Below are 23,340 nucleotides of genomic sequence, written 5' to 3'. Positions count from 1 at the left end.
GGACCAATGAAGAGACAATACGGATTGGAGGCGCCGCGCCGCTGAGGGTAGCTCCGGATTCATGAAGTACTACCCACCTGCCCCTCCCATCGCCTTGCCCACCAGACGCCCCTTCCCTCTCCGAGAACACCCGCCCTCTCCGAAAACACCCGCCCTCCCTGGGCACACCCGCCTTCTCCGCATCCCCCTCTTAGGCGCCATCATGCTTGCAGTAACCAACGACACAAGAGTCAGCCGCTGGGAGAGGGTTCGTTATGCACTAGGGTCAGCCGCCCCCCTCCGGCCCCGCCCCCCGGGGGGACTCTTCAACCCTCTCCGGGCCCCTCTTGGCAGGCAATCATATGCCCACCCACCTCCCCCGGCACGCTCACCCTCCTCTGCTCTCCTGGTCTCCTGCAGGCCAGTCAGGGTTCAAGGCAATCCTGCCTTTGGTTAAACCCCCAAGCTCTCCCGCAATACTGGGTTACTCATCAGTCCTTCTTGCTCAGAAATCGTCCCTCACCTGTTACCCTTGGTTACGTAGCTGCTCTCCCTCCCTCACTACTCCCCCCCTCTCGCCCCCCGAAAATCAGCCCTCACTTGTTGCCCTTGGTTACAAGCTTCCATCCCCGGTTGCCCTTGGTTACATACCCTCTCTCCCCCTCCTTATGGCACACCAGCCTTCACCTGTTGCCCTTGGTTACACAGCTTTTCTCCCCCTCTTCTGGCGAACCCGTCTCTTCTGTTGCCCTTGGTTACGACCCTGGTGCCCACAGTTGGGTCAGGCAGACCTCTCGGCATGGAACACGCCCTCCCCTGCTGTCCCGGGTTATACCACCCTGCGGCTCTCCCGACCCCCCACCCAGGACACATCAGCTCTCCCCAGTTGACCGCTCCCCCTCCCCCATCACACACCAATCCATCCCATACGTTCTCGCCCCTCTCTCCTGGTTTTTGCCCTTGCCTCCCCTTCCCCCCCACGCTTTACCTCTGGCTGGCTTCCTTCCTGTCGGGTTTCTTCCCCCAGCACTGCCCCTCACCCACATTCCCCCTCCGCGCCATACCTGGGCAGCCCCTCGACCAAGCAGCGAAGGAGTCGAGCTCCACGCCCGCTCGCTGTCCGTGTCTCTGGGATCAGGGGCTGCGGTGCCGAGCGCGCAGACTCACATTCTCTCCTCCCTCCTCCCCCTTGGGGACAAAGCGGCCTGACTGAAGCTAGGGGAGAGTAACCGCTTCCCCCCGCGCCTGCGCTCTACGGACCCTCTCCAACCCTCACCCCACCCCCACCGCTGGGCTCCAGGAAAGGGGCGGGGCTGTGCCAAGTGGATGACGTCACCAGCCCGCTCCGTTACCTCGCTCCTGTAGCCCGTGCAGAGATTGAGCAAGTATTGAGCACCTGTTGGGAGCGCATTGCAGAGGTTCTCCAGGAGAGAAGAAGCAGAGGAGAAATGAGGGGCCCGGCAGAGGCTCCCGGTCTAATGGGGGCTGCAAGGCTCCCGTGACACACTGCACAGCCGCCGCAGTATCTTCCCTCCCTTCCCACTCCCACCCGGCCTCAGTTTCCCTCCTCTGCCAAACAAGGGGGTTTCCCCTTAAGGGTCTCCAGAATCCCTGTCAGCTTCCATCCAATGATTACGGATGCTTCCTAATGCTGGGAGCTAAAGAGGTGGACTCAAGTTTATGAGGGAAGGAACCTGAAAAAAGAAGCTTGTATTAGGCGCCAGCTGTGTGCCACGCCCTGTGCTTGGCTCTTCCCCAGAAAGCTTCCGGTCTAGCCAAGGAGGACAACATAGGGGGAGATAGGTACAAGGGTGAGCTTTAGTGTGTCAATCGTGGAATCACCTCCCATCCCCCACCTCCCAGCACCAAATTTTAAAAGCCCGGATTTCCCCACCGCTTTAGGGCTTGCAAATAGTCCTCATTTGACCCTCACGCCAATCCTGGCATTGTTTTTGTGTTATTGTTAGCCCTCTTTTACAGATGAGAAAACTGAGGCAAACTAAGGTTAGGTGACTTGCTCAGGGTAACTCTCCTAAGTGAAACATGCACCTGAAATCAGGTTTGAATTCATGTCTCCCTGATACGTGCAGTCTTCTGGCCCTTGCACCCCTGAATCACCACCTAGCCCTGATATTTGCATTACGGACTAAGCAAAAGACATTATATTACGGAAGCTCATTCCGCCCTGTGTGTTTCCTATTGCAAAGGGAGGGGGCTTATGTAATCCCCTGATGGAAGAAGTGAGGGTCCTGCCCAACAAAGGCAGGATGGGGTGCGGGCATGAGGGGGTGCAAAATGTTGTCGAGATTGAAAGAGCAAGATTTGGGTAACTGAAGGGATGGGTGGGGGAGGGGAAAAGGTAGGAGGGGGACGCTTACGGATTCTGCGAATGTCCCGATCTTTCACGGAGTTGTATCTCGCAGAGTGCGGTGACACTTATGGACTCTGGTGATGTTCTTATTCCACACTAAGTCCCTTCTCCAAGAGAAGCGCTACCTGCAATTCTCTCCCAGGTTTTTAATGGGGGGAAGCTTGAGGAGCTCATGGTATCTTGTCTGTGCTCCACCAGTGCGGTCCCCTCTGTGACGGTAGTTGATATGTCAGAGTCAGAGAGCTTTAGTTTTTACTATGTTCATTACATTTATAAGATTTCTTTCCATTAAGAATTCTTTCATGTGAAATAAGGGAAGAACATGGTTATATAGTTTCCCATATTTCTTCCACTTATATGGTTTTTGTCTAGAATTCTCTGATAGCCTCCAAGCACTGACTTCCAAGTGGAATCCTCCCCATGTTCCTAAGATTTATCTTCATTTTCAATTCTTTTATGAATGATAAGGGGGAAAAGATAGGTGAAGGCCTTCCAATATTCATTATATTGATGGGACTCTTCTCCGTGAAATACTTCTGCCATTTCTTATATTCAAAGTCTTTCTCCTTATTCTGAATTCTTTCAAGGATAACATGGGAGGAAAAGTAAGTAAAGACCCTCCTATATTCCTTCCACTGTTATGTTTTCTCTCTAATGTGAGTTCTCTGGAGTGGAGTGAGGGCTGAGCTCCATGTGGAACTCTTCCCCTATTTTGTACATTATGAATATTTTCTTGTGAGAGGGAAACTGGGTGAAGCCTTTTTATGTATACAAAGGTATATGATTAATTTAGGTTCGGAATTTACATTTCAACAGGCATATCTTAAAGAGGGTGGGTACGAGTTTATTACTGCTAAATAAGGGAAGAGGAAACTCAAAGCATAAAAATAATACACAATTAAACACAATAGCCACTATAACAAACAACATACAATGTACATCATCACCACTGTGAGGAATCACCAATATCTGAATTCTTGGACTGGGAGGACTCATGGCCACAGCTATTCAGTCTCAAATGGAAGCTAATGCTAGGCAAGCTGTACAAAACCATCTGTCCTGAATCCTCAAAGTCCTTTTCCAGTAAGAGGTTTTTATAGGCTGAGAACAAAGAAGGCACTACAATAAGTACTCTCATTTAATATGTGACTCTTGCTATGTGGCAGCCTCCCAGGTACAGGATGCTCCATCACAAGAGGCCCACCAAGGAGACTATTTATTTATTCATTTTAGGAGGACTATGTTTACTCGAGGAACTGGCCAGGTTTTTGGGTTAAACGCAGGCCTGCAATAAAGAAGTTACTGATTAATACATAAGAAAGGATGGCCTTCCAAATTCTTTGTGCTTTCCTTGCATCAGATAACTGCAAGCACGTTCTTATTTTCTCAGCAAAAAGTTACACAAAAGACATGAGTGAGACTCACTTCAGATTCCTTGCTCACTAGGATTCCTTGCACAGTGTTTCTGTTATGAATTCTTTTATGTGAAATAAGTGAGGAAAAGTGGGTAAAAGCCGTTTCATACGCCTTATACTGATAAGATTTCTCTCCAGTGTAAATTCTCTGGTATGTCAAGTAAGGGCTATGCTCCAAGGTTTTCCACACTGCATCCAAGGTCATCTCTGGCTGTCCTTATTAATATCTGGTCACTGAACCTAAGACAGTTTTGGGAGAGAAAGTGAGACTGGTGATTTTGCCCAGCCCTCCTTCACTTAAATCCAATTAATTTCCTCACAAATCATAGCATACATAGCAGAAAGGAAAAAAAAAAACACACCTAATGTCCCATGTAAAACCCTTCCTATACTCTTTATATTCTCTCCAGTATTACATTATTACATTTTATATATTATATCCAGTATTACAGTATTACATTTCCCTCCAGTATAAATACTTTCATGTGAAATAAGGGATGAAAAATAGGTAAAAGCTGCCTTATGTTTGTTAAACTTTTTTACATTCATGGGTTTTCTCTCCAATATGAATTCTTTCATGTGAAGTAAGGGATGAGCACTGGGTGAAGGCCTTCCCATATCTTAAGTTCATAGAATTTTTCATCATTTTGAGTGAAATGAGAATATTGGGCAAAAGCCTTCCTACATTCTTTACATTTATATAGTTTCCCTCTAGAATGAATACTAGGAATTCCAATATGGTATGTATGCCTACTAAAGATCTTTTTAAAAAAATTCTTCATAGTCACAAGATTTCTCTTCCATCCATAATATTTTCTGTAAGGGATATGGGAAATTGTAAAGATTGCTATACTATTATTTGGTGCTCTTATGTGCCTGAAGATGCTTTGAATGAAACTTCTCCCAAGACAATGACTTTCCTAATGAAAGAGGGCTGTCTTAAGGATGATGGTCAATTGTTTGTTTGGAAATCCTTTCCTTGAATTCTTCCTCTGTAAGCTTCCCAATATGTTTTTATAACTCCATCTCTTGGATGAGATATGTCCCAAATGTGTGCCTTTGGAACACAACTCTATGGAGTCTCTCACTCGTGTCTCAGTTGATTTTCTTCCTTCCTGCTCAGGAATCCTGTTTCGCAAGTCTAGTAGTATCCCAGTCTGAAAAAAAGGGAGAAAGTTGTTTGATTACAATTCTTTAGGAATTTCCTAAATATTCCTAATTCCTAAGAATTGTGCTAACTCTTAATAGAATCATGAATTTCCTTTAGTCCATACATAATTGACAGCCAAGAATCCTAATTTAGTTTTAGGTTGCACTGTAAGGTAGAGTGTTTAGGATCAAGCCCATTATATATTGTCCTAGTCAAATGGACATTGTAGTATGACATGCAGTTCTGGGGGTGGTATTTTAGAAAGGACTTTGATAAGACAGAGAGCTGTGAAGAAAGAGGGTGCAGCTGGGAGGTTAAAGACTTTAAGTTCAATAGTTGAAGAAGCTTATGTAGTTAACCTAGAGAAGACTTCAAAGGGAAGAAAAGAGGAGACTTTGTGTTCAGAAGAGTTATCTAATGGACAAGGGGTTATATGGGTTCTGTCTCCCCACCAGATGAAACAGGAGCAAGATATGGAACTTTATTTTTATTTTTTTTATTTTTTTTATATAAATTTTATTTTATTTAATAATAACTTCGCATTGACAGAATCCATGCCAGGATAATTTCCACACGACATTATCCCTTGCAATCACTTATGTTTCGTTTTTTCCCCTCCCTCCCTCCTCCCCCCCCCCCCCCCCCAGGATGGCAAGCAGTCCTATATATGTTAAATATGTTGCAGTATATCCTAGATACAATACATATTTGCAGAACCGAACAGTTCTCTTGTTGCACAGGGAGAATTGGATTCAGAAGGTAAAAATAACTCGGGAAGAAAATCAAAAATGCAAATAGTTCACATTCATTTCCCAGTATTCCTTCTTTGGGTGTAGCTGTTTCTGTCCATCATTTCTCCATTGAAACTCAGTTAAGTCTCTTTGTCAGAGAAATCCACTTCCATCAGAATACATCCTCATACAATATCGTTGTCGAAGTGTATAATGATCTCCTGGTTCTGCTCATCTCACTTAGCATCAGTCCATGTAGGTCTCTCCAAGCCTCTCTGTATTCATCCTGCTGGTCATTCCTTACAGAGCAATAATATTCCATAAGATATGGAACTTTAAAAGAGGCACAGTTAGGATTTGGGTAAAGACAAACGACTTACTATTCACATCTGTGTCAGAGTGGAATGGGCTACCTTGGGATGTCCTGGTCTCTTCTCAATGGAAGTCCTACTTTGAAGAATGGTCACTTTTCCAAGTATAATATGGAGAGCAATCTTGTTCAGGTAGGAGTTGATCAAAATGGTCTCTAAATTCCTGTTAAGTCTGAAATCCCATGAATTCATAGCCATTCCAGAATCTTAAAACTGGAAGGAAACTTGGCTATCATACTGTGAGAGCCTTACCTTTTACAGATCAGGAACCTGAGACCCAGAGGTCCCAAAGTGATTTTGTAGTTGAGCTGAGACTACAGCCCTGGTCTCCTGATTCAAGTTCCTGTATCAAAGAAGGTGCAGAGTAAAGAACTGCTATAACTCAAAAGAAATGTGAGGTGCACAATTTAAGGACTAATCCACTCCAAATGTTCATAGAGACCATTTTGGGTCTGCCTTGTAGTAGAGCATTCTCAGCTTGTTTTGGTCTAATTAGCCACCGTCTAACACACTCTACCTCGACTCGGACATAGCAATGCCATTTTGATCTTCCAAGTGTGAAGGACAACGAACACCCATCAATTCAACTTCCAGAATCTTTCCCACAATGCCATATGCCTGAATATCTCCTGATCTCTGTGATAAAAGCAGTTTGTGATGGACAATACATTTTTTGATGTGTGTCTAGATCTGTGAGTTCATCTGCACAGGGTATTCCTGGAAAGGAAATCTCTACATTACATATACAGCACTTGCTACCTCTGAGGATAATAAAACTAAAAATAAGAAATAACCCCATTGTTTGGGAGTGAATTGAAAGGGGGAATAGGAAGAGGGATGAGAAGGAGTAAGTGGTAGAGCCAAGCAGGAAAGGGAAACAAGTAGATTGCAGAGATCACACTTAGAAGGATGGCTTAAGAATACATTACTGAAGACAGAAGTCCTGTCACACACATATTATAATGCAATTTTTGGCCACTAGGACTTGAGATAGTAAGGCACCATAGATATCATTTTCTTTTTTAAAAAAAAAAACTTTATTTTTAATACATATTTCTTAATGAATTGTGTTGGAAGAGAAAGATCAGAGCAAAAGGAAAAAAAATGGGAGAGAAAAAAAGAAGTGAACACAGCTTGTGTTGTTTTACATTCATTCTCCTTAGATCTTTTTCTGGATTCAGATGTCATTTTTTGTCCAAAGTCTATTGGGATTGCTTTGGAAATATTTTCTTCACAGAATCACAAGCAATTGGAGAATCTCAGAAGCCACTTGGTTCAACTCCTTCCTTTTATACATGAAGAGAGTAAGTGCAATATGTGACTTGGGTCATGCTATGCTTTGACTCAGTGATGGACCAGAGACTATTATCATTGGATTATCTGAAATAGAATGAGATCTTAGAGCTCATTTAGTTAGATACTTTGGACAAATGGGGAAAAGGACATCAAAAGAGCTTGTGATCAGTTGTTCAAGGACAAAGAAAGAAATGTATGAGGAATTTGAGAAACAGATCAAAAGGGCAGTACAGAGAGATGATATGGTAACCATGGGGAATTTCCATTCTCTGGACATCTATTGAAGCACATCAGGTAAAATCAGAACAACTAATAATTTTATGACGTCCTTTCATGATAATTTCATCCCTCAACAACCAACATTTCCCTTAACATAATTCTCACCAATAAAAAAAATGGTTGTTGGGATAGAAGTGATGGAAATCTTGAGGGGAAATCAGCATTCCTTCCAAAGTACTTCTGATAAAGTAGTAGAGGAATGTTGGAGTCCAGCTCAGTAATGATAAAGGTGTGAATCAGAGGCCAGGCCGAGAGAATTTGTTATGAACTCTTCAAATTTATTGATCAGAAAGATAAGTATATATATGCACATATAAATAAGTATACTCTTTGATATTCCTGTATCCTTTCTAACAAGTTCAATCAACTGAAATGCAAATAACTAAGCCTGGATTTTGACTCTCACAAAAATGTAAATAGTTGTGATACACATCATACCAATGTCCTCAAGTACTTTTTCCTCAAATGCTTTTAGCCTCCATTGTGGGCTGCTTTTCCTAAGTTCAAAGGTATGACTTTGATCCATTATAAAGATGAGTTTGCATTTTGCTCCAGTCAACAGGTTTCTTATCAATCTATTAATAAGTATGTCTCTACTATTGTATATAGAAAAGGGAAGTTGGTAAGCCAAGTTACTGTAAGTATCAAAACCTGAAATGGCTCCTTACCTCCTGACCCTCTATAGAGGAAAGCTCAGATTATGGAAAAATGAATTTCATATGTTTAAAATTATGTATCCAGTTTGTTATTCGGCTTTAAATTTTGTTAATATGTTTTGGGGAATGTAATATTTCCTGGAGAATCATTTCAGTTATATCCCAGAAATTTTGGTATGTTTTCTTCACTGGCATTTTTTTCCTTTTAATTCATTGCTTTTATTGTTTATCCTTCCTTTTTTTGTCTTATTAATTTTTTTATTATAGATTTTTATTTACAAGTTATATGCATGGGTAATTTTATAGCATTGACAATTGAGAAACCTTTTGTTACAATTTTTCCCCTCCTTCCCCATCCCCTCATGTATTGACCAATACATGTTAAATATGTTAAAGTATAATTTAAATACAATATAAGTATACATGTCCTAACAGTTATTTTGCTGTACAAAAAGAAGTGGACTTGAAATAGTATACTATGCCTGTGAAGGAAATCAAAAATGCAGGCAGACAAAAATAGAGGAATTAGGAATTCTATGTAATGGTTCATAGTCATCGCCCAGAGTTCTTTCACTGGATATAGCTGGTTCAATTCATTACTGCTCTATTGGAACTGATTTGGTTCATCTCATTGCTTGAGATGGCCACGTCCATCAGAATTGATCACCATATAGTATTACTGTTGAAATATATAATGATCTCCTGGTCCTGCTCATTTCACTCAACATCAGTTCATATAAGTCTCTCCCGGACTCTCTGAAATCGTCCTGCTGGTCATTTCTTCCTGAACAATAATATTCCATAATATTCATATACCACAATTTATTCAGCCATTCTCCAACTGATGGGCATCCACTCAGTTTCCAGTTTCTGGCCACTACAAAGAGACCTGCCACAAACATTTGTGCACATACAGGTGGTCCCTTTCCCTTCTTTAAGATTTCTTTGGGATATAAGCCCAGTAGAGACACTGCTGGGTCAAAAGGTATGCACAGTTTGATAACTTTTTGAGAATAGTTCCAAATTGCTCTCCAGAATGGCTGGATGTATTCACAATTCCACCAACAATGTATCAGTGTCCCTGTTTTCCCACATCCCCTTCAACATTCCACATTATCTTCCCCTGTCATTCTAGCCAATCTGACAGGTGTGTAGTGGTAGGTTTCCTTTGCTTCATCGTGGGATGTAGTTTCCCTCTTTTTATCTCCCCTTTTCCCTTTTTCTGATACTATTCCCTTTCCATTTCTACTTCCCTTTTTTATGTTATATCAGTAAAATCAACTTATACATGTGGTTTTTATGTATATCCACAACAGAATGCAGTTCTCAAGAGTTCCTTTTACATTTTTCTGCTTCTTTTGAGTCCTATGGTTGGAAATAAGATTTTTTGTTTAAATCTGGTTTTTTCCTTAGAAACAAATGGAAATCCTCTGTTTCATTAAATGTCCATCTTCTTCCATGGAAAAAAAATGCTCAGCTTAACTGGGTAGCTTATTCTTGACTGCATTCCAAGTTCTTTTGCCTTTCAGAATAGCAGATTCCAGGCCCTTCTACCCTTTAATGTTGAGGCAGCCAGATCTTGAGTGACCCTTATTGTGGCACCTCAGTATTTGAATTGTTTTTTCCTAGCTGCTTGTAATATTGTTTTCTTTAGTCTGATAGTACTGAAATTTGGCCACAATATTCCTTGGAGTTTTTATTTTAACTTTTTTCCCTTCTTTTTTCTATATGTCCAATTGAGTTTTTAAATGAGTTGTTTTGCTCTGTGGAATTTTTTTTCCATTTCACTAATTTTTTTTTAGTGAGTTATTTTCTTTTTCCAATTCACAAATCCTACTCTCTTGGGAATTCTTTATCTTTTCCAATTCATAAATTCTGTTTCCCTGCACTTCTTGAGAGTTTTTTTTTACCTTTTCCAATTCACATTTCAGAAAGTTGTTGCTCTCTTGCATAGCTTCTCTTTCCCCATTTTTCTTCTAGTTCTCTTTTAAGGTTTTTAATAGTCTCTTCTAAGAGAGCCTTTTGTGTTGGGGACCAACAGTTGTCTGGAGACTGCTATTAATCTCCTTGGGTTTGGAAACCTGCTTTCTTTCTGTATAGAAGCTATCGATCATCCTTTTGATTTTTTTAACTCATTTTGTTAAAGCCTGTAGGGTCTGCCTTCAGGACCAGGAGGTTACCAGCTTCCTCTGCAGAGCAAGGATAGATGTATGAACAGGTAGCTGTCCTGTCAACTGACTACAAAGAGCAGGCAGGTAAAGGAGTGCTCTGGGAACGAGTTCTCTGGAAGTAACTCAGGCCTGCACTGCAGAGCTGCAGAAGTGCCCTGCAAAGAATCCCACTGTGTGAGTTAAGGACTGCCTGGGGCTAGAATCTGGGCAGTGAAAGTGTTACTACTCCAAGCAAAGCCCACTGTGGGGTGTGGGTATTAGCGGCTGACCAGTGAATAGCCCTGCAAGGACAAGACGTGTTTCTGCCTTAGGAAGCACAGTTGTACTGCTCTATCTAAAGTTCTATTGCCCCAGGCCGAGCCCCCCACTGTGCAGATTAGAGGCTGCCCCGGGCTGTGCCCCTCTGCCGAGCAGATTTGTAACTGCCCCCGCAAAAACCCAGTACTGTAGGACGTGGCTGCAGGGCTATGTTATGGTCTGAGCTGAGTCACTTCTGATTTTGGGTGGTTATAGCCAGATCTTGTTAGGTTCTGGCGTTTTTTAGAGAGTACCCTCTGTCTTTCTTTAATTTCTCTGCCAGTTTACTGCTTTATAATTAAGGCAGAACAGTTAGCCCATGGGAGAGTGGTCTCTAGCCGCAGAGGTCACCCCCGCTCCTAGTCTGCTCTGGAGCCAATCTCTCTCTGCCTGCACTGGTCTGTTCCTGGCCCCTCAGGGCAAATCTTCCCTGGCGAGCTTCTAGATTATCTTCGGCTGGTAAATTGTTATGCTTCTAAACTTTGTGGGTTTTATCAGTTAAGTGCTATTTTTGAGGCTGAATTTAATAGTTGGTCATGAGGGCAGAGAGGGGCTTAGAAAGTCACATATGCCTTCTTCGCCATTTTGACTCCACCCCTATCCTTCCACTGGTATTTTTTTCACAGCTATTTTTATTATTTAAGATTTCATTGTGAGTTCCCTATTTAAGTTTGTATCTTTCCCGCAACTTCCTGAATTAATTGTTCTTTTTCCTATGTTATATGCAAAAGATTTAAGTATTTATGGATTTATTTCCAATGTTTTGGGGTTATTGTGATAATTTTTTTGAAATTCAATTTAATTTTCCTTTATGAATTCCAATCAATGCTTTGCCTTTTAGAGGATATAAGTTTTATATTGATAGTAGCTCATTGTCTTTTGTTACTTTAAGTATAATGCAATTTTGTTGTGAATCACAATTGTGAATTTGTATTTTTGCTTCATCTAATATGAAGGTAATACCTGATTTTTTAAATTTGCTGAATGGTTAGCACATTTTGTTCCAAGTTTTTGCTTGCAATAACTTGTGTCTGCTCAGATTTCAATGACTAACTTATTTATTAATTTATTTCACTCACTGTCTCACTCATCTTTTGGGACATGGCCTGCTGGAATCCATAATATTTCCCTTTGCTCCAGGTAGGAGGTCACATCTGGTTTAAAACAATTGATACCTTGTTTGAAAGAATTAAAATGGAAAAGCTAAAGAGAAAGAAAGGGCAGCGAGGCAGTACAGTAGATAGAGTGGCAGTCCTGGAGTCAGGAAAACTCATCTCCCAAGTTCAAATCTGGCCTCAGACACTTACTAATTGTGTGACCCTGGGCAAGTCACTTAACTTTGTCTTAGCTTCCTCCTCTGTAAAATGAGCTGGAGCAGGAAATGGCAAACCACTCCAGTAGCTTTTATAAGAAAATGCCAAAGAGCATCACAAGAACAACAAATGGAGAGAGCCATGTCAGCATTCAGAGACTGCCTTCTTTTCTTTTTTTTCTCCTTTCTCCTCTCCCTCTTCTGTGAGGGATAGCTACCATTAGACACAAATAAGTGTGTGTGTGTATTATTTTTATATGTCCTTATATGTATCTATATACAAACATACCTATTATTCTATACTTGCCTCTGTTTTATCAGTCCTTTCTCTGAATTCAGATAGTTTCTTTCTTAATATATTCTTTATAGTTAATTTGAGTATAATAGTCAAGATAACTTCAAATAATATTACTATTACTGTGGTCAATATTTTCTTGGTTTTGCTCATTCTTCATTATTTTGTGTAAACTTTTCCATCTTTTTCTAAAATCATTGAGTTTGTCATTTCTTTCCTCCTCTTTTAAAACTTAAATAGAAAATAGAAAAAAGACAGAAAAAGAAAAAAATGTCATATGCACAGCAGAACATGAGAGGATTCAAAATATATAATAAATTTCCATTTCAAGAAAGCATATATAATAGAAAACATTTTTCTTTTGTTTTCTTTTAGCTTTTCTTTTATTCTCTGTTGTGCATTTTTTATTTTTTCCCCCTTCTTCCCCATTTCTCCTAAGCAGGCTATAGTTAAGCATGGATATATTTATGTGTCTATTGTATGTATCATACACACATATACATATATGTTAACATACACATACATATACATACATCTAAAGCAATATAAATGTGGTTGACTGTTATGGGCCAGAACTTGAAACAAGGTGTTAAGTCACTGGAAATTGATAGAGACAATGCTTATGTAATTAGTTCATACCTTTAAGAGAGTTCACACATTAGAGTACATACCTTTAAGAGAGCATATACTAGAGGAGATTCACAAATCACAGCTCCTACAATCCCACTCTTGGAGGAGGAGTCAACAAACTTTGAGTTCATACCTCTAAAAGAGTATATAAAAGGACAAGCTCACTAGAAGCTCTTGGAGCCTCAGCCAGGAGTCAGTGGGGGAGATTGAGAAGCCAGAATTCAGAAGAAGAGAGGCTGAAGCTGGAAGAGGCAAAGGATTGGCACAGGAGTTCTTGGAACCAAGGAGAGAGACAGGTCTCTAAGAAAACTAACTGGGCTATTTTGGAAGAGACAATAAAGGATCTGAACTTTTAACAGCTGACTGCATTTGAGGTGATTGTTACTTTAAATTGAAACTAAAGCTGCTTCCAGAAGCTACCCAAGAAATCTGCTCCCAGAGAACGATTATATTTTTGAGAGAGAAGAACACTACAGCTGACATGTAATGTAGATTTCTCTTAGAGTTGAATTTTTTTTAAAATTTGGCTTTGAGATTAATACTACTAGTTTTTTTCCCTAACAAATTCTAGTTCTGATCATTGTTATTGTGTTTGTGTAAATCTCTTGTTTCTTATCCTTACTTACTCTTCTTTATTTCTATTTGGTAGCTTGCCTTGCTATTTCTTAACCTCCCACTAACCCAAGTATTCTTCCCTTGGAGCTCATCATTTCTTATAGTACAATAATATTCCATCACAATCATATACCACAACTTGTTCAGCCATTCTCCAATTATTGCCTTATAATTCAGTTTAAGATCTAGTATTTGCTAAGCCTCTTTATGTTTTTTCATTATTTCTTTAATCTTCTTGATTTTGTTTTTCCAAATGAATTCTGTTTTTTTTTTTCTAATTGGCAAAGTTATAATTACTATTGTGAATTTTCCTCCATCTTACTTTTATTCACTATTTTCCTTCCTAGCTACTCTTTTTATCCTATCTCTCTTTACCTAATCTTTTCCCCTACCCTCTTATTCCTTATTCTAACTGTCCTTCTAAAAGGACACTTCCCTCTCCTTATCCCTTAGTTCTCTAGAAGATCAGGAGACTTCTAAAACTTTTCAGATTTATATGTTGTTTCCTCTTCAACCCAGGTGAAAGTTAGGTTCCAATATTATCACTTCCACAGACTTCCTCTATATTAGTTTTTTCTTTCATAACTTGTTTTCTTGAAATAATTTCCCTTTTAACCTTTTCCTACCCAATTTTGTTTTGTAGAATCACCTCATCATAAACAATTCAGCCCCAATCTTTCTTTCAAACTACCTTACTAATAACAGTTTCAAGAATACCATTACTACTAATAATAATTAATATTAATAACATTTTAATATATCATAAGTAAACAATTTGACATTAATCATTGCTTTATGATTAGTCTTTAATGATTTCCTTATTTTGCTTCTGGATCTTTTATATTGAATTTCTCAGATTAGATTAGATTAGAAGATTAGAACTCAATCTTTTTGTTATAAATGTATGAAAGTCTTTCAGTCCATCAAATATCTTTTTTTTTTCATTCAGATTTATACTCAATTTTGCTAGATAAGTTATTCTTGCGTGCAGCCATAGCTTCTTTACTTTTTGAAATTTAATGTTCCAAGAAACATAAAAAATCTACCACCTGAAAGAGATCTTAAGAAGAAAACTTATAGGAATGCCATAGCCAACTTTCTTTCTTTTTGGTGAGGCAATTGGGGTTAAGTGACTTACCTGAATTCACACAGCTGGGAAATATTAAGTATCTGAGCTCACATTTGAACTCAGATTCTCCTGACCCCGGAGCAGATGCTCTATCCATTGTACCATCTAGCTCCCCCTATAGTCAAGTTTCAATATTCCCAGGTTAAAGAGTAAATTGGGGCTGAAGCAAAAATAATTCATTTAAAAACACTCCCTCCTGAGTAGGTAAGAGACTTTTCATGTTTCCTTACTCCAGACCTGGCACTTTATCTACTGAATCACCTATCTGTTCCAGGTTCCTCACTAGGAGAGTAATAAAAATTTAAAAGATGTGGGAGAACTGAGCTGCAGAGCTAGTTCATATTATTCTGATATATTAGTTGTAAATAAAAAGTATCAAGAGGAATATGGGATAGACAACTAAAATGATCTAAGAACAGAGTTACCATTATATGACATTGGCAATAGAATAACCAGCAACTGAGGACAGGAGTACATTAGAAAGAAGTGTTAGATTTCTATAGCATCTGGGTGGCACAGGGGATAGTTAATTCACTGTGGAATCAGGGAATCGAGTTAAAATCTGTCCGTAGATTCTGACCAATGGTGTGATCCTGTGTGTATATATGTGTGTGTATATACAGGTATATGTATGTCTATATGGCATATATGTAATGCATGTACACATTAATATATGTGTATATATATGTGAACACATCTATCTATAGTTCACTCAACATATGTATATTTATCTATATAGAGATATTTCTATATCTCTATATATTGAAACACACACACACACACACACACACACACACACACACATGAACAAACACATCTCTTGAGTTTCAAGCCCAGTTTGGGATATTTTACTTACTGTGAATCTATGGCTCTGGATGAATCTGCATAATGAGACATGCATAAAGTACAAACTCAAGAGAATATCCATGACAAACCATATAAAGCAAGACTTTTAGAAAATTGGCTTTCCAAATTTATTTTTCTACTCAAGATACATTTTGGGGTTTAATCTGCATTAAGATTTTCTCCATCACTTTCTTAAGGCAGCCATTAAAACAATAGATCAATCCTTGCTTTGTAGTGTCCTCCAATTTCTGAAGTGCAAATACAAATACTGAAAATTTCAAAGTCTCTTGAGAGCTAAAACTTGGAGATAGAGTATCCAATAAAGAGACCCATTTGCTACACTCAAAACATCTTACATATAAAATATTTGACTTTTTTTGGTGTACACTTTTCTTATTGAGGTTAAATGACTTGTTGGGGGATCCTACAGCTCAGTCTATGAGCCAGGCCATCATAGTTTTCAGGTTGGCCTTTTTTTTTTTTTTTTTTTTTTTGCTATACATGTAAATTTTTTTTTTTTTTGGTGTGTGTGTGTGTGTGTGTGTGTGTGTGTGTGTGTGTGTGTGTGTGACTTGCCTAGAGTCACACAGGTAAGGATCATTAAGGATCTGAGATCAGATTTGAACTCAGGTCTTCCTGACTTCAGGGCTGGGGCTGGTACTCCACCCACTACACCATCTAACTTCCCTCAAAATCATTTAAAATTTTTTTCTTATGAATCATGTTGGAAGAGAAAAATCAGAAGAAAAGGGAAAAACCACAAGAGAGAAATAAAATCAGGCTGCCTTTCTGTTCACTTTAGGGCCACAGATTGAGTTCAAGAAGCAGCTTGAAAGATCAACTATACTAATACTCTCATTTTAGAAAGGATGAAACTGAAATCCAGGGAAGCAAAATAACTTGTCTAAGATCACACATCTACTAAGAATCCAGAGTGAAGATTAAAACCAAGGGGCCTGTGCCCAAGGAAGCAACAAGATGGAGAAGCAGAGAAGACAACCTGAGGTGAGAAAGGGTGTTTATGAAAGATACCCTTCGCTCGACTCCCTGATCCCAGAGTTGCCCAATGTGGATAATCACAAAGCAGAGTCACAGCTCTGGTCCAAAGGGTGGTGGGCACTTGTCTGGACTACCAGCTCCCCAGTCGCGCTCTATTTTCCATAGAGACTGGGGATCCTGACTCCCCAGTAAGAACAGGAGGGATTGAGATCAGGTGCAACTCTAAAGAGTGATGGAGGAGCCCGGGTCTCTTCACAACAGCCGCAGAACCGCAGAGCATGCATGCGCAGTCTCCCACAATCACCCGTGCGTCCTCCCCCCGGCACACCTGCCCCCTTCTGCTGGTTCCCCCCCGACACTGCAAAATGGAGCTGGCCGTGGCTCCCCTTCAGCACCGCGAGCTCGCTTTCTCCCACTGCCTCCCTCCATTGCACTCTGATACTCTCCATTGCACACTGGCACTCTCCTGCTGCTCTGCATCCCCGCCTCCCTCCGCATCTGGGCGGTCCCTCCGCCCGCAGCTCAGGAGCTGCGTCTCACCCAGCTGTGTGTGCCTCCGGGGAACGGGGGCTGCACAAATGGAAAGGCGCTGGCCGAGCTCCCTCCTCCTCCTTCCTCTTCCCTATCGGGATGAAGCTGCTGTAGGAGAACTAGGGGTGTGCTGGAAACTAGGAGCACATCATTCTCTCCCTCAGTCAGAGCTGTGAGCTGGCATCTTATTCTTCACCTCCCCTCCTCGCCATCCTGTCTTCCAAGTCCAGCCAGGGAAGGGGCAGGGTTAGCCAGCCATACCGCTTCTTCCCCCCTCACATCTTGGCGCAGCTCTTGGGTGCTAGTCTACATTTGGCTATAGAAAAGAAAAGAAATAGCTGGCTCTTGCCCTCCTGGAGTTCCAGTAGAAGCAGGGAGTCCCAGAGAGCCCAGTAGAGCCAGGGCAGCCCCCCTTCCCTTCACAACCTTCACTCCTCCTTCCCTGAGAAACCACTTGGTTTCAAATCCCTGGTCAAATCATCTGGCCTCAGTTTTGCTTTCTGTCAAAGGAGGGTGTTTCTCATGGAGGCCTCCAGAGCTCCTGCCAACTTTCACTAGGTGATTCTGAGACTGGTCTTCTGTAGAAAGCTAAAGAAATGGATCCAATGCTATGGAAGAAGCCATCTTAGAGAGCTTCTATTAGGTACTTGGCTATGAGTCAGGGAAGACAGTATAGTATGTTCCACTAATTTGTTCATGATGTGACTGTGTCATGATATATCTTCATTTGGAACTTATCTTGGTAGACGCTATGACATGTTAGTTTGAATCAAATTTTTAAAAAAATATATTTTATTTTATTTTATAATAACTTGATATTGATAGAACTCATGCCAGGGTAATTTTTTTACATTATCCCTTGCACTCTCTTCTGTTTTGATTTTTCCCCTCCCTCCCTCCCTCCACTCTCTCCCCGAGATGGCAAGCAGTCCTATATAGGTTAGATATGTTGCAGTATATCCTAGATACAATATATGTTTGCAGAACCGAACAGTTCTCTTGTTGCACAGGGAGAATTGGAGGTTTGAATCAAATTTAAGCCAGATTCCCACCCCACCTCCTTTTTTTTTTTTTTTAACAAGCAAGAAACATTTTTTATTGTACATGTATTTCAACTCCCTCCCCCCCCCCCCAACACAAAATCCACAAATAGAGAGGAGCAAGGAGGGAAAGTTTATCTAGTCTCCCCAAGTTAGGCAGGGTACAGCATCTTACAGAAACACAGCTACTAAGAAACTAAAATACACTACATAGCAATTATCCAACACTCCCCCATTTGAAAAAGATACTACAAGAAAAAAACACTTAAAATTATATCCTAAATAAGAATTTCTTACACAATTAAATTAGTATTTTATAATAAACTGCAGAAAATACAATAAGCTATTCAATAATCTGCTTGCATTTAACAGCAAAGCAATAGACATTTGAATACATACACGACACATTACTCGTTGTTAAACCTTTTATACCAGATTTCTGTCCAGTTTTCCGACAGTTTTTATCAAATAGTGATTTATAACCCCAGTGGCTGTGATCATTGCCTTCAGTGAACGCTGAAAAAATACAAGATTGTGTATCATAGTTGTGCGAATAACTTGTTATTTTACATTCCATAATAAACTGAAAAGTGTTTAATCCTGTTCCCTTTGTGGGGAAGGGTTCTTGTTCTGGAACTATGTACTTGAGATAAACTGCATGTACCTTCTCTAACATCTAGGTGATGTGAAAATTGACCTTTACAATGATTGGTTTAAACAATTCTTCCTAACTTTGCAGAATGCTGCTTAAAAGCAGTGAATAAAAGAATATTTTTGTTTGTTTATTAAAATCCTATGCTCATAGTAGGGACTTGTATATATTTTTACTTGACTAGCTGAATAAAGGTATTTTTGCTTTATCTCTCAACTTCTATTTGACCCTGAAGGTCAATCTCAAATTTAATTCCACCATAACACTATTCTTACAGTGTTTATTTGCTTTATGTATTACATAACTAATCTGTTCTACAAATCAACCTCTTAAAAAAAAAACCTGTACCAGATCATTTTGTTGATTAGTGCTTTGTAGTATATTTTGAAATTTAATACAACCAGGGCTTCTTTCTTCCTACTTTTTTCAAGGAACTTGAGTTCCTTGACTTTGAACCTTCCTTTCCAGCTACACAAGCTTTCTGATGTGCTGGGGCAAATGTACCAGAAAGCAAACCTCCATGGAGAAGGTTAATCTCAAATTTTGTCAAAAGCTTTTTCTGTGTCGAGATAATCATGTAATTTCTGTGATTTTGTTATTGATGTGGTAGATTAGATTGATAATTTACCTAATATTGAACCAGCCCTGAATTCCTGGTATAAATCCTACCTGGTTATATTGTACTGATGCTTGTGATATATTGCAGTAACCTCTTTGCTAATATTTTATTTAAAAATTTACATCAACATTTACTAGGTAAATTGGGCACAGTTTTCTTTCTCTGTTTTAGTTCTTTTTGGTTTAGGTATCAATACCACATTTGTGTCACAAATGAATTTGGGAGGGCTTCTTCTTTGCCCAGTTTTCCAAATAGTTTCTATCATATTATAATTGATTGCTTTTTAAAGGTTTCATAGAATTCACTTGTGAATCTGTCTGACCCTGGGGATTTTTTCTTAGAGAGTTCATTGATGTCTTAGTTGGATTTCTTTTTCTAAGATGTTTATTTGATTATTCTTTTCTTTTCTATTAATCTGAATAATTTATGTTTTTCTAAATATTCTTTGATTTTGCTTAGATTATTAGATTTATTGGCAAATAATTGGAAAAAATAGCTAAGGGTTTTAATTTCCTCTTCATTGGTAGTAGATTTACAGTTTTCATTTTTGATATTTGTAATTTGTTTTTTTTTTCTTTTTTAAAAAATCAAATGAACCAAGGTTTATGGATGTTATTTCCCATCCCCTCTAAACCAGATCCTATGTCTATTTATTAGCTCAATAGTTTTTATATTTAAAATTTTATTAATCTCATCTTTGGTTTTCAGGATTTCCAATTTGGTGGTTAATTGGAGATTTTTAATTTTTCTTTTTCTACTTTTTAAAAATTGTGCATCCAATTCACTGATCTGTTTTTTTTCTTCTATCTTTTATGTGACAATTAAGAGATATAAAATTTCCCCTAATTACTGCTTTAGCTACTTCCCATAAATTTTGGCCTGTTGTCTTATTCTTGTCATTCTCTTTGATGAAACTATTGAGTCTTTCTATGATTTGTTCTTTGATCCACTCATTCTTTTGACCTAGCCACATGTTTATATTGTTCCTCCTCCCCTGCCCTGGGCTCTCCTGCTTATTTATGTGGCACAATAGATTTTTAAATCCAACTGATGGTGTATGTTATTCAATCTTTAAGTCAATTTTAAGACTAAGGTTCAAATGATCTCCCCCACTACTGTAATAGGTCTTTTGTGCCTCTTCAAGTGAATTTACGTCATTCTACTCATATCTTCCTTCTGCCACCAGTGTAATCCTCTTTCTCACCCTTTATTATTTTTTAAAATATCATCCCAAAGTAACCATATGCCCTCACTCTCTATGTATATTCCTCTAACTGCACTAATAGTGATACCGTTGTTAAGAGTTCTCAGTATCATCTTCCTGTGTAGGAGTGCAAACAATTTAGCCTTATTGGATCTCTTATGTTTTATTTTTCCTTTTTATCTTATTATGCTTTTTTTGAATCTTGTATTTGAAAATCAATTTTTTTTATATTGCTCTATTCTTTCCAATAGGAAATCTTGAAAGTCCTCTATTTCACTGAATATCCATTTTCCCCCCTGAAGGATTATACTCAGTTTTTCTGAGTAGGTGTTTCTTGGTTATAATCCTAAGTATATCATAGAATATGCTCTCCAATTCTTTAATATAAAAGATACTAACTTTTGTGCAACCTTGATTATGGCTCCACACTATTTGAATTATTTCTTTCTGGCTGTTTGTAAGATTTTCTCCTTGATCTGAAAGTTCTAAAATTTGGCTATAATGTTCCTGGAAGTTTTCCTTTTGAGAAATTTTCCAGCAGGTGATTGGTAGCTTCTTTCAGTCTAATTTATCTCCTGGGTCTAGGATATCAAGACATTTTTCTTTGATAATTTCTTGAAATATAATGTCCAGGTCCTTTTTTTGGGTCATGACTTTCAGGTAGTCCAATAATTAGACTTTCCTTTCCTCTATCTATTTTCAAGATCAATTGTGTTTCCAATGAGATAGTTCACATTTTCTTCTATTTTTTCATTCTTTTGATCTTGTTTGAAAGATTCTTCATGCCTCAAGAAGTCATTAGTTTCTAATTGTCAGGTCTAATTTTTAAGATTGATTATTTTAGTAGATTTTTAACCTCTTTTTTCATTTGTCCAATTCTACTTTTTTCCCCCCTGAGGCAATTGGGGTTAAGTGACTTGCCCAGGGTCATACAGCTAGGAAGTGTTAAGTGTCTGAGACCAGATTCTCCTGGTTCTCCTGACTTCAGGGATGGTGCTCTATCCACTATGCCACTTAGCTGCCCCCACCTCAATTCTACTTTTTTAAGGAGTTGTTTTCTTCAGTAAATATTCTTGTATCTTTTTCCATTTTTTGTGTTTCCTTTATCAAATTGTTAACTATTTTTTCTTTATTCTTTTGTATCACTCTCATTTCTTTTTCCCATTTTCCTTCTACCTCTTTTATTTGATTTTTAAAATTATTTTTGAGTTCTTTCAAGAGTTCTTTTTCAGCCTGAGAACAATTCACATTTTATTTTGAGGTTTTGCATTTTTGTGCTCGTCTGAGTTTATATTTTGATTTTTCTTGTCACCATAATGTCTTTCTATGGTCAGTAATTATTTTTGGAGGGGCGTTGCTCATTTTCCTAGCCAATTTCATTCTTTTAAAAGTTGGGTTATGTTCCTGGATGCCAGGACTATAGGTCCTGGCTACTTGCTTGACATTGTGCAGGTGGTTCTGGGATCTTAGCCACTTACTTACTGTGCAGGGGCTGCAGGGTGTTTGGTTGCTCATCTAGTGCTGTCTTGGACCCATGGTGAATCTGGTACTGCAGTGGGGTTATGGGAGTCTGGCCATTGTCCTGGTGTGTGCAATGGGGATGGGGGAATTGAGTTGTACAAACCATGTCTTTTTTTGGGAAGGGTTGGCACTATGGCTGCAAGTCCTCAGTCACTGATCTTTGCTGAGATTCAGGGCATCCTGTTGATTTGACATGATATTACCTACCCTGAACTGCATTCTCCTTTTACCCAAGTGAGACAGACCTTTCCTGTTGACCTTCCATAAGGAAGATCTTAGGAATTCCCATCTTTTTGTTGGTTCTGCCATTCCAGAATTCATTTAAAATACTATTTTATACTTATTTAGAAGTGAATTTGGAAGAGGTCAGTGGATTTCTAGCTTATTCTACCATCTTGGCTCCTAGAAGTTGACACTAATACACTGTTGGTAGAACTGTGAACTGATCCAACCATTTTGGAAAACAATCTGGAATTATTCCCAAAGAGCCATGAAACTGTGTATATCCTTTGAACCAGCTATACCAATTTTAGGTCTATTTCCCAGGGTGATCAGGTTAAAAAAAAGAATCTATATCTTTTAAAATATTCATAGTAGTTCTCTTTGTGGTAGCATAGAACTGGAATTTGAGAAAATGTCTACCAATTGAAGAATGGCTAGATAAATTGTAGTAAATGATCATGATGGAATACTACTGTGTGTAAGAAGTGATGAACTACTTGATTTGATTTTATTTTTAATCTTTATTTTTCCTCCCATTTAATAGTATTTACATGTATTCATCTTTTTAGGATTATGAGTTTCAAATATATCTCCCTCTCTCCTTGCCCTTCTCCTTCCCCAAGACAGCAAGCAATTTGATATAGGTTACACGTGTACAGTCATGTGGAACATATTTCCATGGTAACCATATTATAATAGAAGAATCAGGAAAAAAGAAAAAAAACACAAAAAACAAAAAAAACAAAAAAATTTTAAAGTGAAAATAACATCTTTCATCACTATCAGGGAAGACAGTAAGCCAATGTTTTGAATTGAGCACCCTTGCAGAGAACAGGTCTCAAGTAATAGCTGGACAGACTTTTCCTGTACATAGACTTTATTTAATAAAAGCCCTCTACAATCCATATCCAGAGAAAGAATTATGGAGACTGAATACAGATCAAAGCATGGTATTTTCATATATATATATATATATATATATATATATATATATATATGATTTTATATA

At 38.9% G+C, this 23,340-nt stretch overlaps 2 protein-coding genes across 2 annotated transcripts in view; one reads left to right on the top strand and one right to left on the bottom strand.

The window, feature by feature from the left end:
- Positions 1–1,196, bottom strand: part of LOC127556637 (zinc finger protein 140-like) — a 31,186-nt gene extending 29,990 nt beyond the window's left edge. The window contains exon 1 of the mRNA XM_051989905.1: positions 1,044–1,196. The gene's annotated coding sequence lies outside the window, so the exon portion shown is untranslated. The remainder of the gene's footprint in view (positions 1–1,043) is intronic.
- Positions 62–23,340, top strand: part of LOC127557627 (zinc finger protein 665-like) — a 37,708-nt gene continuing 14,429 nt past the window's right edge. The window contains exons 1-6 of the mRNA XM_051990939.1: positions 62–247; positions 334–399; positions 688–754; positions 1,007–1,125; positions 1,739–1,790; positions 2,403–2,427. Coding sequence (XP_051846899.1) covers positions 62–247; positions 334–399; positions 688–754; positions 1,007–1,125; positions 1,739–1,790; positions 2,403–2,427 — 515 coding nt within the window. The remainder of the gene's footprint in view (positions 248–333; positions 400–687; positions 755–1,006; positions 1,126–1,738; positions 1,791–2,402; positions 2,428–23,340) is intronic.

The sequence above is a fragment of the Antechinus flavipes genome, chromosome 3 (assembly GCF_016432865.1).
Source record: "Antechinus flavipes isolate AdamAnt ecotype Samford, QLD, Australia chromosome 3, AdamAnt_v2, whole genome shotgun sequence".
Lineage (NCBI taxonomy): Eukaryota > Metazoa > Chordata > Mammalia > Dasyuromorphia > Dasyuridae > Antechinus > Antechinus flavipes.
Note: the sequence above shows the minus strand (reverse complement) of the source record. Positions and strands in the feature narration are given on the sequence as shown.